General features: G+C 37.6%; 1 protein-coding gene across 10 annotated transcripts in view; it reads right to left on the bottom strand.

Annotated features, from left to right (window-relative positions):
• Nucleotides 1–3,513: 3,513 nt before the first annotated feature.
• LOC139758046 (uncharacterized) overlaps nt 3,514–13,821 on the bottom strand; it is a 75,159-nt gene continuing 64,851 nt past the window's right edge. For 3 of the 10 annotated variants that reach the window (XM_071679077.1, XM_071679073.1, XM_071679074.1), the window contains exons 7-9: nt 12,893–13,386; nt 7,476–7,551; nt 3,514–4,917 (exon numbers count right to left, since the gene is read on the bottom strand). In XM_071679077.1, the coding sequence (XP_071535178.1) occupies nt 4,911–4,917; nt 7,476–7,551; nt 12,893–13,386 (577 nt within the window). In that variant the 3' untranslated portion in view covers nt 3,514–4,910. Of the gene's footprint in view, nt 4,918–7,475; nt 7,552–12,892; nt 13,387–13,821 lie in introns of those variants that run through there. The other 7 variants (XR_011714755.1, XM_071679081.1, XM_071679082.1 and 4 more) reach the window with 3 other exon arrangements.

Consider the following 13,821-nt stretch of genomic DNA (forward strand, 5'->3'; position numbering starts at 1 on the left):
AGAGCACTAATGTTACTACATAAAAAGACCACTTCACTGTTTAAGCCCTTTGGATCAAGGTATGACTGCCACCAGCATAATACCTGTAGGGGACATTCCACCAACTCCTTGATGGCACAGATGAAGAAGGGTAAGTTTTTGATCACAGAGAAGTGGGAAAACAATATCATGAAGGCTGTGGGCAACAATATTATGCTGTGGGAGGTAGTCAGATCCACAGCAAAGAATGGTGTTTAGGGTAAGCTATGGCCCAATAGTGTAATTACCTATTTGTACTGTATGGGGAGGGTTTTAAACTTGTGGGGGCCCCATCTCTAAAACATATTTGTACTGCATTGGGAAGGAGTTTTACACTCATGGGGCCCCATCTCTTAAACATTCTCAACTATCATACATGATTAAAAACTTCTGCATACTGTCTGTATTAACTTTGTTTTCATTCACTTTTTTCAATCATCCACCACTCTTATACTAAGGAAGTACTTTTTCATTTCTCTTTTTAACAAGTTTGTGCTTAATTTCAGGCTATTTTCTGTGACTGCTCTGTCCCTACATCTCTTGGAAAACTCTTCACTGTCTACATCAGCATTCTGTTTTAAAAACAAAGGTTGTGATCAGCTCACCTCTCACTCTCCTCTCTTTCAATGTTGGCAAATCTAAGGCGTCTAGCCTTTCCCTGTAACTTGGCTATATTAATTCTGGTACCATCTTTATTGCTGTCTGTGTGGTTTTTTGGGTTTTGAGCATGAAGAAGCATTGCTCTAGGTCCAGCAGATAACTGTAATTCTTGCCAACAGTGCTAACCTTAAAGAAACTGAGGAAGATGTAGCCAAGTTGTTGGAGTCATGTCTAGTGGATCTGACCAGTGAAGAATTTATGCAATTGGAGACTCCAAAAGAAATGAGCAGAAACATCCCCACCCACAAAACATTTTACAACTAGGGGGTTAGCAGAACAGTTCCGGCACTTAGACAAGGCTGTTACCCTCATTAATGATACAGATCCCAACCATAAATGTGTTTGGAGTTCTCTGAAGTGCTTACAGATGCTTCATGTACCGAAAAGAAGTATTATATAGAGAAAAAGGCGTGTTAGACAGCTAACATTGGATAGCTATTTCAGAATGCTTGGAAAAACTTCAATGTCTCCAGTTAAAACAACTGCTAAATTGGATAATTAAAGGGGGTGACAGAGACAAACCTAATAACCTTCCTCTCCTTCGAAGAAACCCTAACTATACTTCACCCATTCCCCACCAACAATTTGAGCCCTTCTTCCTCTTCCTAGAAGAAACCCTATGTTTCATCCATTCCCCATCAACACTTTGAGCCCTCATCATCAAATTTTCAGGATTTTTTCATTAAATACTATGTAAATCACCTGTTGAGAGTGTGTGGCATATTTTTCTAATGCTGGTTTATGTATATCTCAAACTCAAAGAGTTAGAAAGGGAAAATTATTGCTCAGAAGCATAACCTTAGATTTCAACTGCTTGCATAACGAATGTTTTCCATGAACTTCCTATTGCTAACTGGGGGTTAGGTGTATCCACACCCCCCCGGCCATGGCATGGTAGCTTTAGGAACAGATAAACAACGGCCTCACTCACTCACATCCACCATCTAGCTGTCATGCATAATGCACCAGAACCAAACAACCACAGTAAAACCCAAGACCATCTCATGGTTTCCCCTTACTGCTTCATAAACCCTGGTTGAGCCCAATGACAACACATATCTACCTACCCATATCTCTGATGCCTGTTCCTTTCAGGAACTCCCTTGAGGGGGTGGCAATGACAATAGAATCTCCATAACTAGTAAACTCCAGTGCTGCTTCTTTGCCTTTGCCTCACACTTAACAGGCCACTGGTAGGGGGCCAGTCTAGCACAGTGATAGCAGAGGCTCCTATCTAATGTTCCTACTGACTATTTCTACCTAATGTTCCTACCAATTACTTATACCTAATTTTTCTACCTTACAGTCCTACCTAAATGTTCCTACCTACTACTTCTATCTGTTGTTCCTACCTTTTTGCCAAAAGGCAGGGCTAGCACATAGTAAACACCACAGGAAATCTAGAGTTACAAAGAATGAGCTGTGTGTTAAGTGTTGCATTTGACAGGGAGAAAGATTTTGTATGTTTGTGGAAAGAATACTAGCAGTCTAAGTGTAGGTGAAGCAGAGAAAAGGCAGCTACCCGAGTCAAAGGAGTGCAACTTGACAACCAATGAAGTGCTGGCTCACTATGCAGCTATCACTAAACCTCCTTATACCCAGGTGGATTGTACTGGTAATATACCTACCTGGTTGTTGGCTGCCTACCAACTACAACCTACCAACACATCAACACCCCAATACAACAACAGTATTATTCATTCTATCCCATGCACACCTTTTGCAAATCTTAAAGTTAAATCCATAATAACTAAAAGCCACTCACTCCATCCTTTCATTCTCTTCTGTCTAACCCAACTTCGTGCCTCCTCCACTTCTGCATGTCTTTTTATTTATCTTTCTTTGCTCATCCTCTCCACACTTCTAAACATTTCAGCACACCTTACCTATTCATTGTTTCCCACCTTATCACTTGCATTTTAAATATGTGACTGCTAAAGTTCTCAATCAGATTTTCCTTACAAAAACATATTATTTTCATTACTCTGCATTCAAAAATTTAAAACAAACATGAATTAAGCAATAATTATTCTTACTATGTCTTAGTTACTGTAAATAAATATTTTTGCACCTATAGCCCATTAAAAGATACAGTATCTGCATAAATAACATTAGGACCCATTACCCTTCAAATGGTTTCACCTACGTAAATAAGTTTCAAGAGAGTCTATCAGCCTAAATTACTACCTCAAACAGTGTCTTAAGAGTAAAATAATACAAACAGGAACATGGACATGTGCAAATGGACAGAAATTCCATTTTTTTTTTGTAGTGACATGAAGCAAAGCAAAGCATACATCTAAGATAGGTAAAGACAGGCTTCTTAGCCATCTCTGAGTGGGGAAGGGTGACACCAAAGACTGGCCTGCCTTATTGGTCAGTTTACTCCTTCAGTAACATGATACACCATATCTGAGGCTTTCATGGCCACAACAGGTAGATATACAGCCACATCTCTCTCCAACCGCATCTTTTAGAAAAATACAAAATACACATTTTTACTATAGTATTTCTGCTTTTGGTGTGCCTTGGTTGACAAATTAGAGACGATGGTTGTATCCTTGCCAGAGCTTGTGTGGAATATCTTCATGAAAGTAATAAAGAAAAAGGGGCAGGGTCGTGCAAATGCTTAGTATAATATAAACACATGAGTAAATCTGCGTAACACCAACCCCAAAATAGGTATGAAACAAAGTCTAAATGAATTAAAGACTTGTAAACATCTTTAAGAACAATCACCCAATACACCAAGGGACAAATCAAGATTCTTGACATGCTCAGTGTAATTATTGCAATACAGGTTGAGAAAATAGGACTATTAAAATGTTCTGTACAGAAAGTCAATGTATATAATTAAAACTGTTATTCATAACAATGTAAAATATGAAATCTTACATTACAATAGAATCAATAGGGCCATTAAAGAATAATTTTCATGCCATTAAGCTAAAAAAAATAGATTAGGGTAGATTACAAATATTTTACATTGCTCATGCCTTCAAATAGAGGAGTCAAATCCTAACCTGTGCAAAAACCATGATCAAATTCATAAAACGAAATGATCTCTCAGGGGCATGTATGCCTAAAACAAGTCTCCCACTGTAAGGCATGAACAAGCCAGAAAAGTTAGCAAATAAGATAAAAGTTTGAAAAAGAAGAATGCAAGTGAGGTGTTTTGAGAAAATGGCATCGGGCACAGGACGTGGAGAAACAAACATCAGTAACGAGGTTGTTTGCAGGAGTGGTAGTCTATACAACAGATTACAATATTTACAATAAATACAGCCGCAGTTTCATCTTCACAGGATCTACACTTTAAGCTTATAATTTACAGGATCTGCATCTACTTGCAGTCATCTATACAGAAATACACAGAAAATATTAACTTTGCTGTACTTTGTACATTTAAAAACATTCACCAATATATACAATCTACATTTACAATAGAGGTGTTGGTGTATAAAAAAGTGGGCACCACAATACGGGTGGCCAATGTGTCAGGCATGGTTTGGTAGACTCGACACATGACCACACCATATTAATAGAGCAGCCACAACACCACCCTCTGTCCCTGACATCACTACCAGGAGACTTTCTCACTGGAGGGGGGGTGGGGGGGTCATCACCCTAAAATCACATGTTCATTGCATTCAGCTGTCTTCTGAGGTTACAGCTGTTTCCGACACTCCACAGTGCTTATTATATCACTAGTCACTGTAATAATCAGTTCAACAGAAGAAAACATAACTGACCTTAACAAAATGTCCTACATAAAATCTGTAGCATTAAAAGAAGTAATTATGGGTTGCCAAAGGCTGAGATCTTGAGAGTCTATCCATACTGAGCTAACTTTAGGAAACAAGCTCCAAAAAATCTGGACAGAGGATAAAACTATTTGAGTTTTGATTCTCTACAGCATTGCTTCCCAAAAACTTGGCAAAGTGATTAGGCAGAGGTAACTTATACAAGAAAGTAAATGGCAACTGGCATAACCTCACCAGATATGCCATCATAGGAACAGAGGGAGACAGACAGCTTAAGAGAGAATGTCTTATTGCACTGTTTTTTCTAATACTGATAAACACTGCCGTCTGCTCATAGCAACACTCCACCAGTCCCAGAGAATTCTTGCTTTAGGATTCTACTTCTGTTGCAGCAGTCCTAACATCAGCAAGATGATCATCCAAGTCTACTTGTCCTTGGACAATCTTCTTCTTTTATTTGGTGTATCTTCATTTGCTGCAACAAAGACAGAACACAAAATCATGTTAAAATCTTTCTCTAATTGCTGCAACAAAGACAGAACACAAATCATGTTAAAATCTTATCTAATTACAAACATAACCAATATATCTATATCATGTACTTATAAGCAGTTACCAGCCTTTTCTCTTTGAAAGAACAGAATCCTGAACAGATTCTACTTCAAGCAATAAAGGTCACTGAACATCACCAAGAACTAATCCAGAAGGAGCTTTTGTATAGTACTGCAGCTTTTCTATCAACTTCTCTGCATCCACCCATCTCTTAACATCTTTAACTTAAGCCCTGTGTGTTAAAGCGAGAGATGGACGTCCACAATGAAAAATCTTATCATGATTATCATCCAACTGTTGATTCATCACTCCTATACACAAAATGTTTCTATCATTCTTGATCCTCAATAACTTCTCTGACATTCTCACTTAAAGCATCTCAGCCCTGATAAATTCTCTCTGTATCAGTCCCTCCTGCAGTCTCTCTCTCTTTTCCTGCACTTGCAATAGATCTTGTCCAACCCATCATCTACTAAATATTTCACATGCCTATAAAATTCTACATGAACTTTCCAATGCACTTCTACAATGATTTCTTGACTCTGCATACTCTCTCATCTTCATTGCATTCATCCTTAAAACAATCTTTTTATGCAAATAATTCATCTCTAATTATGTTATTCTTGATTTAAATGTCAACAAATTCCTATTCTAATGGCTTTCAATATATGCATCACTAAACCTTTCCTTTCCTGCCCCAATAGCCACTTTTATAGGGTTCCTGTAGTGCTCAAAAAGCTGGCCACTTCCATCAGGTAGGACTGCAGGTCAAAAAGCTTAGCAATGTCTGTGTATGCATTTGTGCAAAGAGCATAAGACAATGAATGTGTTCAGTATCTAAGAGCAACGGTTATTTGGTTCAGTAGGGTTGAGGGACAAGTCAATTGGGAGGTAAGTTTGAATGGAGAAAACCGGAGGAAGTGAAGTATTTTAGATATCTGGGAGTGGATTTAGCAGTGGATGGAACAATGGAAGTGGAAGAGTCACAGAGTGGGGGAGGGGGTGAAGGTTCTGGGAGCGTTGAAGAATGTGTGGAAGGCGAGAACACTATCTCGGAGCAAAAATGGGTGTTTGAAGGAATGGTGGTTCCAACAATGTTATATGGTTGTGAGGCATGGGCTATAGATAGGGCTGTGTGGAGAAGGGTGGATGTGTTGGAAATGAGATGTCTGAGGACAATATGTGGTGTGAGGTGGTTTGATCAAGTAAGTAATGAAAGGGTAAGAGAGATGTGTGATAACAAAAAGAGTGTGGTTGAGAGAGCAGAAGAGGGTGTATTGAAATGGTTTGGTCACATGGAGAGAATGAGTGAGGAAAGATTGTGTCAGAGGTGGAGGGAACGAGGAGAAGTGGGAGACCAAATTGGAGGTGGAAGGATGGAGTGAAAAAGATTTTGAGCAATCTGAGCCTGAACATACTGGAGGGTGACAGGCATGCAAGGAACAGAGTGAATTGGAATGATGTGGTATACTGAGATCAACATGCTGTCAATGGATTGAACCAGGGCATGTGAAGCATCTGGGGTAAACCATGGAAAGTTTTGTTGGGCCTGGATGTGGAAAGGGAGATGTGGTTTCAGTGCATTACACATGACAGCTAGAGACTGAGTGTGAACGAATGTGGCCTTTGTTGTCTTTTCCAAGTGCTACATCACATGCGTGCGGGGGGAGGGGTGCCATTTCATGTGTGGCGGGGTGGCGACAGGAATGGATGAAGGAAGCAAGTATGGATATGTACATGTGTATATATGTATATGTCTCTGTATATATATGTTGAAATGTATATGTGCGTGTGTGGGCATTTATGTACATACATGTGTATGTGGGTGGGCTGGGCCATTCTTTCGTCTACATATATCTATATGTATACATACAAGTTTGCTATTTCCTGTGTGAGCGAGGTAGCAATTGACAAGAATAGATAATGGTCTTCAAGGGAAAAATCCTCTCTTGGCTCCTTGCTCTGTTCTTCCATCTGGAAAAATACAGTTTGGGAGGATATTCAGCCATCCTCTCGGATCCCTCTAACTGCTCCCATCCTTCTTAAGTCGACTTCATTATACATTTTTGAACCCTAATTCTCATATGTCAAACTGCAAATAGTTGCTCTAAGAGACATTATATCGGGGGGGGTTCTATTCACATCTCATGGTAAATTAATATTCTCTGTAAACATCTCTTTTAAAGCTACATGACATGAGAAATACCATCGATCCTGAATCCTTTCAGATGTAGGGTGCCACTGCAAAAGCAGAAACACTTCCAACAATCACACCCTCAAACAAGCCAGAAAGATACCAGACAGGTTTTTACTTTTTCTTGAACTTATGCTCTTATTCTTTCATAGGCTCAAACTATTCTTTGCGACAGTGATTTGTTTTACACACTATAAAACCATTTCAGAGGAGTAACTTGATTTAAATTGGTAAATCTAGCAACAGGAACCCCTTATGATGAAGTATGTCATGCTTAGTCCTCTTACCTGTATAAATACCTAAGAGATGACCTAGCTTGCTCATTACCAATTCTCTCTCTTGTGTTGCAGTGAAGATACTCTCCTGAAAAACCCATATTTCCTAACAATATGGCATCGATATGGGACAACAGATACACATCCCAGTTAAATCTTTGAAGTTGTTGAGTTTGTAGGGCACACAAATAATTGCACAGCACTGAGAGAATCTAATATATAAGGGAAAAATGCAAAAGACCAGAGGAAGATGCCAGAGAATAAATGGGGCAAAGTTCAATTATTGACCACAGTTGGAAAATAAAGTTACAAAATACGTAATAAAAATTATCAGAACGTATTTGGGGTTTTTCTTGAATCTGTCTGAATAGTTACCCTAAAACAATAAAAATATCAGGCACAACAGATTTCAAAGCCAGCCCTGGAGTGGTATACCAGATTTGCAAAAAGAAACAATTTTGTATTGCACAGAATACAGACAGAAAAGGCTATATTCATCCACAGTAAGTCTCTAGCTGTTATGTATGATGCACCAAAACCACAGCTCCCTATCCACATCCAGGCCCGATAACGCTTTCCTTGGTTTACCCCAAATGTTTCACATGCCTTGGTTCAGTCCATTGGCAGCATGTCAACCCTGGTTTACCATGTCGTTTCAATTCACTCTATTCTTTGCATGCCTACCACCCTCCTGCATGTTCAGGCCCCGATCGCTCAAAATCTTGATCACTCCATCCTTCCACCTCCGACTTGGTCTCCCACTTCTCCTTCTTCCCTCCAACTCAGACAAATATATCCTCTTTGTAACCTTTCCTTGCTCATTCTCTCCAAATGTCCAAGCCATTTTAACACACCCTCTTCTGCTCTCTCTACCACACTCTTTATATTACCACATATCTCTCTCTCCCTTCCATTACTTACTCGATCACACCACCTCACACCACATAATGTCCTAAAACATTTCATTTCCAACACATCCACCGTCCTCTGTACAACCCTATCTATCGCCCATGCCTTGTAACCATACAATATTATTGCAACTATTTCCTTAAACATACCCATTTTTGCTCTCCGAGATATCGTTCTTTCTTTCCACACATTCTTCATTGCTCTAAGAACCTTTGCCCCCTCCCCCACCCTATGACCCACTTTCACTTGCATAGATACATTTGCTGCGAAGTTCACTCCCAGATATCTAAAACACTTCGTGTCCTACAATTTTACTATATTCAAACTCACATCCCAACTGACTTGTCCCTCAACCCTCATGAACCTAATGACCTCGCCCTTTTTCACATTTACTCTCAACTTTCTCCCTTCTCACACTTTTCCTAAGAAAAGTAAATTTTTCTGATTTACCAAAAAATTACTGCACAAAGGGCACGCTAAATCTAGAGCACCTGCAGACAAGAGAATTAATATGCAGTTCCTATTTTGTGTGCTGCAAGTGAGTGGGACTACAAAAGAATCTCTTCCCTTGGCTGTTTCTTTTAAATATAAATAATCTTTACATAAATGCTGCTAAGAAGAGGCACTGGAGTTCACTAGTTATGGAGACTATTGCTGTGGTAATCCTCTTGAGGCAGTTCCAATTGGACTGACATCAGAGATATAGACAGATAGATAAACAGACTTTGAAGAGTATCAACTTGTAAGAAATTTTAACACATAACCTCTTATGATGTAAGGATGAAGAGGGTATTAAAACTGCTTGTTGTGATGTATGCAGATGACAATTCTAATTGCTGAGCATAAAATTGTTGTCCAATATCATTTATCTACTGTGGTAAATCTACAGAAAATCTGAAGAAACTTAATCAGCTGGCAACAAAAGTGATGTACAGCTTGATATGGAAATGTTACAAGTTAGATTTGCTCGTCAATCTCCAGTTTGAATTTTTTCATTTAATGATACTACCTAATATGAGTAATTGATGTGAGGTATGTGAAAATGATGGCGGAAAAAAACTTAATGAGCTAAATGTTAATAAGAAAACATATCATGCTATGATCACGAAGAACTAATATGATTTCCTACAGAGATTTACGTAAAATGATAGGATACTCGGAGAGGCTAACTTACAGTAAACTGAGCTGCATAATGCACCACTGCCTGTTTAAACTGAATAGAGAAAACAAGTGTAAGTCACTATGACAGAATAAAATTAGGTTCCTTCAGAACTCATTCACCAATGTGATAAAAGCCACATTTCCGATCCACTATATCAATTTTTTTTCTTTTTTTTTTGAAGAAGAAGGAAGGTGCTATAAACATGAATGGAATGAGTAAAAATTTAATGTTTACAATAAAAATCAATTGTAGATGCTATTCTTTGTTTTACTTTTTTGAATGATCACTCTATAATACTGAATACAGCAAAATAGCAAATACAATAACTTCACTATTATGAAACGAGTTGGCTAAGATGCATGCTAAAACTATTTGCGATACTGTTTTTACTCTTATACTTTACTATACTGTTTCCTTGCGCTACCTCGCAAACGCGGGAGACAGCGACAAAGTAAAAAAAAAAAAAAAAAAAAAAAAAAAAAAAAAAAAAAAAAAAAAACTTTACTATACATCTGTTTGTAAATAGCATTTGCATCAATTTGTAAATGCAATTACACCATCATCATTGCAGTCTTTAAGTTAATTATCAATTTATTTTCTCAGGCATTTGGTTGTAAATGACACCTTTATTGTATAATGTACACTATCAAACATAATGACATCATCACCACTGCAATGTGAGTTTACTGAGACATGCACTATGCTTATGCATAAATGTTTACAATAATTGTAAAAATGTTACACTGTTTTAGGCCTTTCATTTTTTTAATACAAACATCTGTCTGTATATGGCTGTTCTATAATACCACAGATATCAGCCGGTAAATATTATAACATCACCATTAGAAAATGAGTCTGTTATGGAGCATGTTACCACTTATGAATAAACGATGACAGTAATCAATTTATGACACCGTTTTCAGTTTTACAATCTTCTTACATGCATCTGTTCGTAAATGACTGCTTTAAAATAACATTACACTAACTTGTATATACCATGACAATATTACAGAGCAAATTTGTTTCGGTGCTTGCTAATGCCTCGACACTATCAGTCTGGAAGGCTGTTTTTTGTCTCACATGGTCTACTTCAACATTCATTTCTTTGCAAACTACTCCTCTACAAAATTTACACCAAATAATAAATCTTAAACCAATATCATAATTGTGAGGTGAGAAAATATACAATAACAAAAATAACATAATACTATGTAATTCTGTACTTGTTTGCAACCTGCCTGCCTCATCTTTGCTGCTAAATGAGAATGAGTGTTTGAAAGGGAGATAATGAATGATAGTATACAACACATCTGACATATCTTACCACAGAGGGTAGAACCAACCCAACCAGTCTCAGAGATAGCACCATGGGTTACTATCATCCCAAGGAAAGCCTGAGTACTTCACTAAACTCATCATTATAGTCACAGTCTGATACAGTCATATGTTTTTCTCATTTTCATTTTCTGCTTATTCACATGAGGTTTAATTCTATTCCCCAACCTGCTCTTACCCAGTTGTGGGACTAAAAAGCCCAATATAGTAGATGGTGTTAAAGCTTGGACAGAAATCTAAATACTTATTATTGTCAAAACTTAAACCACGAATATTACTTGACGACAAAGGCTAACAGACATCTGAATAACCCTTACATATGGTATCAAAGATGATATTATCATAAGTGCCATATTCTCTTCATATTTCTTTTTCTTCACTCTTCAAGCCATACTTCCATACTCCATGATTTATTTGAAAATTAAGGCATTCTGACGATACAGCCCATCTCGAGTAGTGCAAATTATTCCTAAACATTGCCATGATCTCTTGGAAAGACAAGTAGCAACAATCTAACACAACATGTGTCCATAAAAATGCAGAACCCGAGTGCTGGACATAACAGAAACTAGCATGGGGTGTCAAAAACTGTCGTGTACAACGAACAATAACAAGAAATGGGTCAATCACTGTGGTGTTTCAGTGAGTGGTTGACAAAAGCAATTCTAAACTTAGAATGGCTTAGAAGAGTAAGGGAAAGAAATCTTAAGTGACTATTGAACTGCTCAGTGGTTTACTAACTTGAATTATGTGTTCTTATGTTGAAAGAATGTTGCTGACAGTTTCGGTGAGTGGATGACAAAAGCGTTTCTAAACTTAAAATGGCTTAGAAGAGCAAGAGAAAGAAATCTTAAGTGATTACTGAACTGCTGTCATTTACTAACTTGAATTATTTATTCTTATGTTGAAAGAATGTAGCTGACAAAGAAATTTTCAAGGTAAAGGAATATTTAGTACCACTATTGAAGACCTTGAACTTTCTTTTTCTTTCAGAACAATTTGTCATTTTCCACTGGAACAGACAAGGAAAAGGCCTCATTTGCTCACAACCATTCTCTATTTGTCATATATAATGCACAGAATTTGTTTAGTTATGAAATCTGAACACTATCAGTAACAGGTTACCCAAAGTGACTTTTTGCCTCACCCACATGTGAACTACTAGCATTCTGTCCCTAAACATCTCTCTCTCTCACACATAACACTTAACAACACTTAACTCACACTGCTGATTCTTCATAACTCTAGACTTTCCTTTGGTGAGTGCTATGCACCAACCCTACCTTTTGGCAAAACAGTAGGAGCAATAGATATAGTAGGTATGAAAACTTAGGCATGAGCATTAGGTGGTAGTAGTAGTATGTACGAATATTAGGTAGTAGTAATCAGTAGAAATTTTATGTTGTACCCTCTGCAAACACTGCACAAGAGTTGCCTTCCATGAGAGAACAGGCATCAGAGATAAAGATAGACAGGCAGGTAGACAGTGAATAGTAGGTATGAAAATGTTGTGAGAGAAGATTTTATGTGTAATCCCTGTTATAGTAATGTTGAATGTGAAGTACTAGAGTGTAATACCCAGCATATGAGACTCTAGATGTAAATATACCAAAATATTTCAAGCTAATCCTAAAGCAAAAATTTATACTTATCATGCAAAGGCCTACTACAAAAACCATCATACCCTTGCTTTATTATTAAAATTTGCATTCATCATGTACTAATTAATGTGATTTTGTGATAAGGAGAAATGAGAAACAATATCAATACCATTTACACCAGCTATATGATTGCTATGTCAACCTGTACATTGCATTTGTTATTATGGTCATTTATATTTACATAGAAATCAACTTGTATCATAACATTTGTCTTCAGGAGCTGTGGCCTTCATCCTTTGTAAAATGTCAGAGTAAAATAAACTCTGTCCAAATTCGTTCATCATAAAAATGAAATGTGTAGAATAGCAAACCTGTGTGAGCAACCCTGTAAAGCATGATACTAAACTGGAATTAACACATACCTGTTGCAGTACTTCTGGTTTTTCTTCGATTACTGGCATCTGGCTCTGACTGTTCGCTGTCTTTTCTTGTTTTGGTACCTTGTACTGGGCTCCTGTCTTTGTCCCTTGACTGTGGACTTTTGTCCTTAGGTATAGTTTTATTCTCTTTAATAACAACTGAAGTTCTTTTGTCTTTTATTTGAGCATCTTTATCTCTCACTGGTTCTTTTCTTTCTAATTCTTTTTCCTTTGTTCCTTCTCTTTCTCTCACAGGATCTTTCACCCCTCTGTCTTTGTTATCACGATTCATTTGGGGTTTGGTTAACTGACCCACTTGTCCTCTTTCCCTAGACGGTTCTGGTGACTTTTCTGAATTTGGAACTCGGTTATTTTGTCTTGGTGTACGTCGCGTTGGAGTAGTGTCTCGCATTGTGCCCGTGGATTCAGCAGAACTTTGTCTTTCCCTACTTCTTGTAGAAGCTTTGCAGGAAGTCCGACTGCTCCGAGAGGATGGTCTGCAGAAGTGGGTTTGAGATGAAATTTTAAAAATTTGCCCAAGCACATCCCAAAACTCCACACCAAAATAACTGCAGTATTGAAAAGACATAAGGAGTACTTTTCAAAACATTTCACTTCATTCATATTATTAAATAGTATAAATATGGTACTGATATTCATGCCTAATGAAAAAAGAGCTTGAAAGGCAGGAGTTTTCCTTATGTTGTGACAACAGTTGTTCTTGGGTTGTCTGGAAATGACAATCAATATATGAAACAATAGCTGTATGAGTAATGCATATCCCAATTCCATGGCTTTATCAAAGCTACAAAACTGAACTGATCCTAGCATCACAATTACAAGTTATCTCAACAAATCTAGCTGAAATCCATGTCATTTAACATAATAATAAAAAACTAGTATGACTAATGCAACTTTGAAAGCATGATAAA

This window comes from Panulirus ornatus, chromosome 29 (assembly GCF_036320965.1).
Source record: "Panulirus ornatus isolate Po-2019 chromosome 29, ASM3632096v1, whole genome shotgun sequence".
NCBI lineage: Eukaryota > Metazoa > Arthropoda > Malacostraca > Decapoda > Palinuridae > Panulirus > Panulirus ornatus.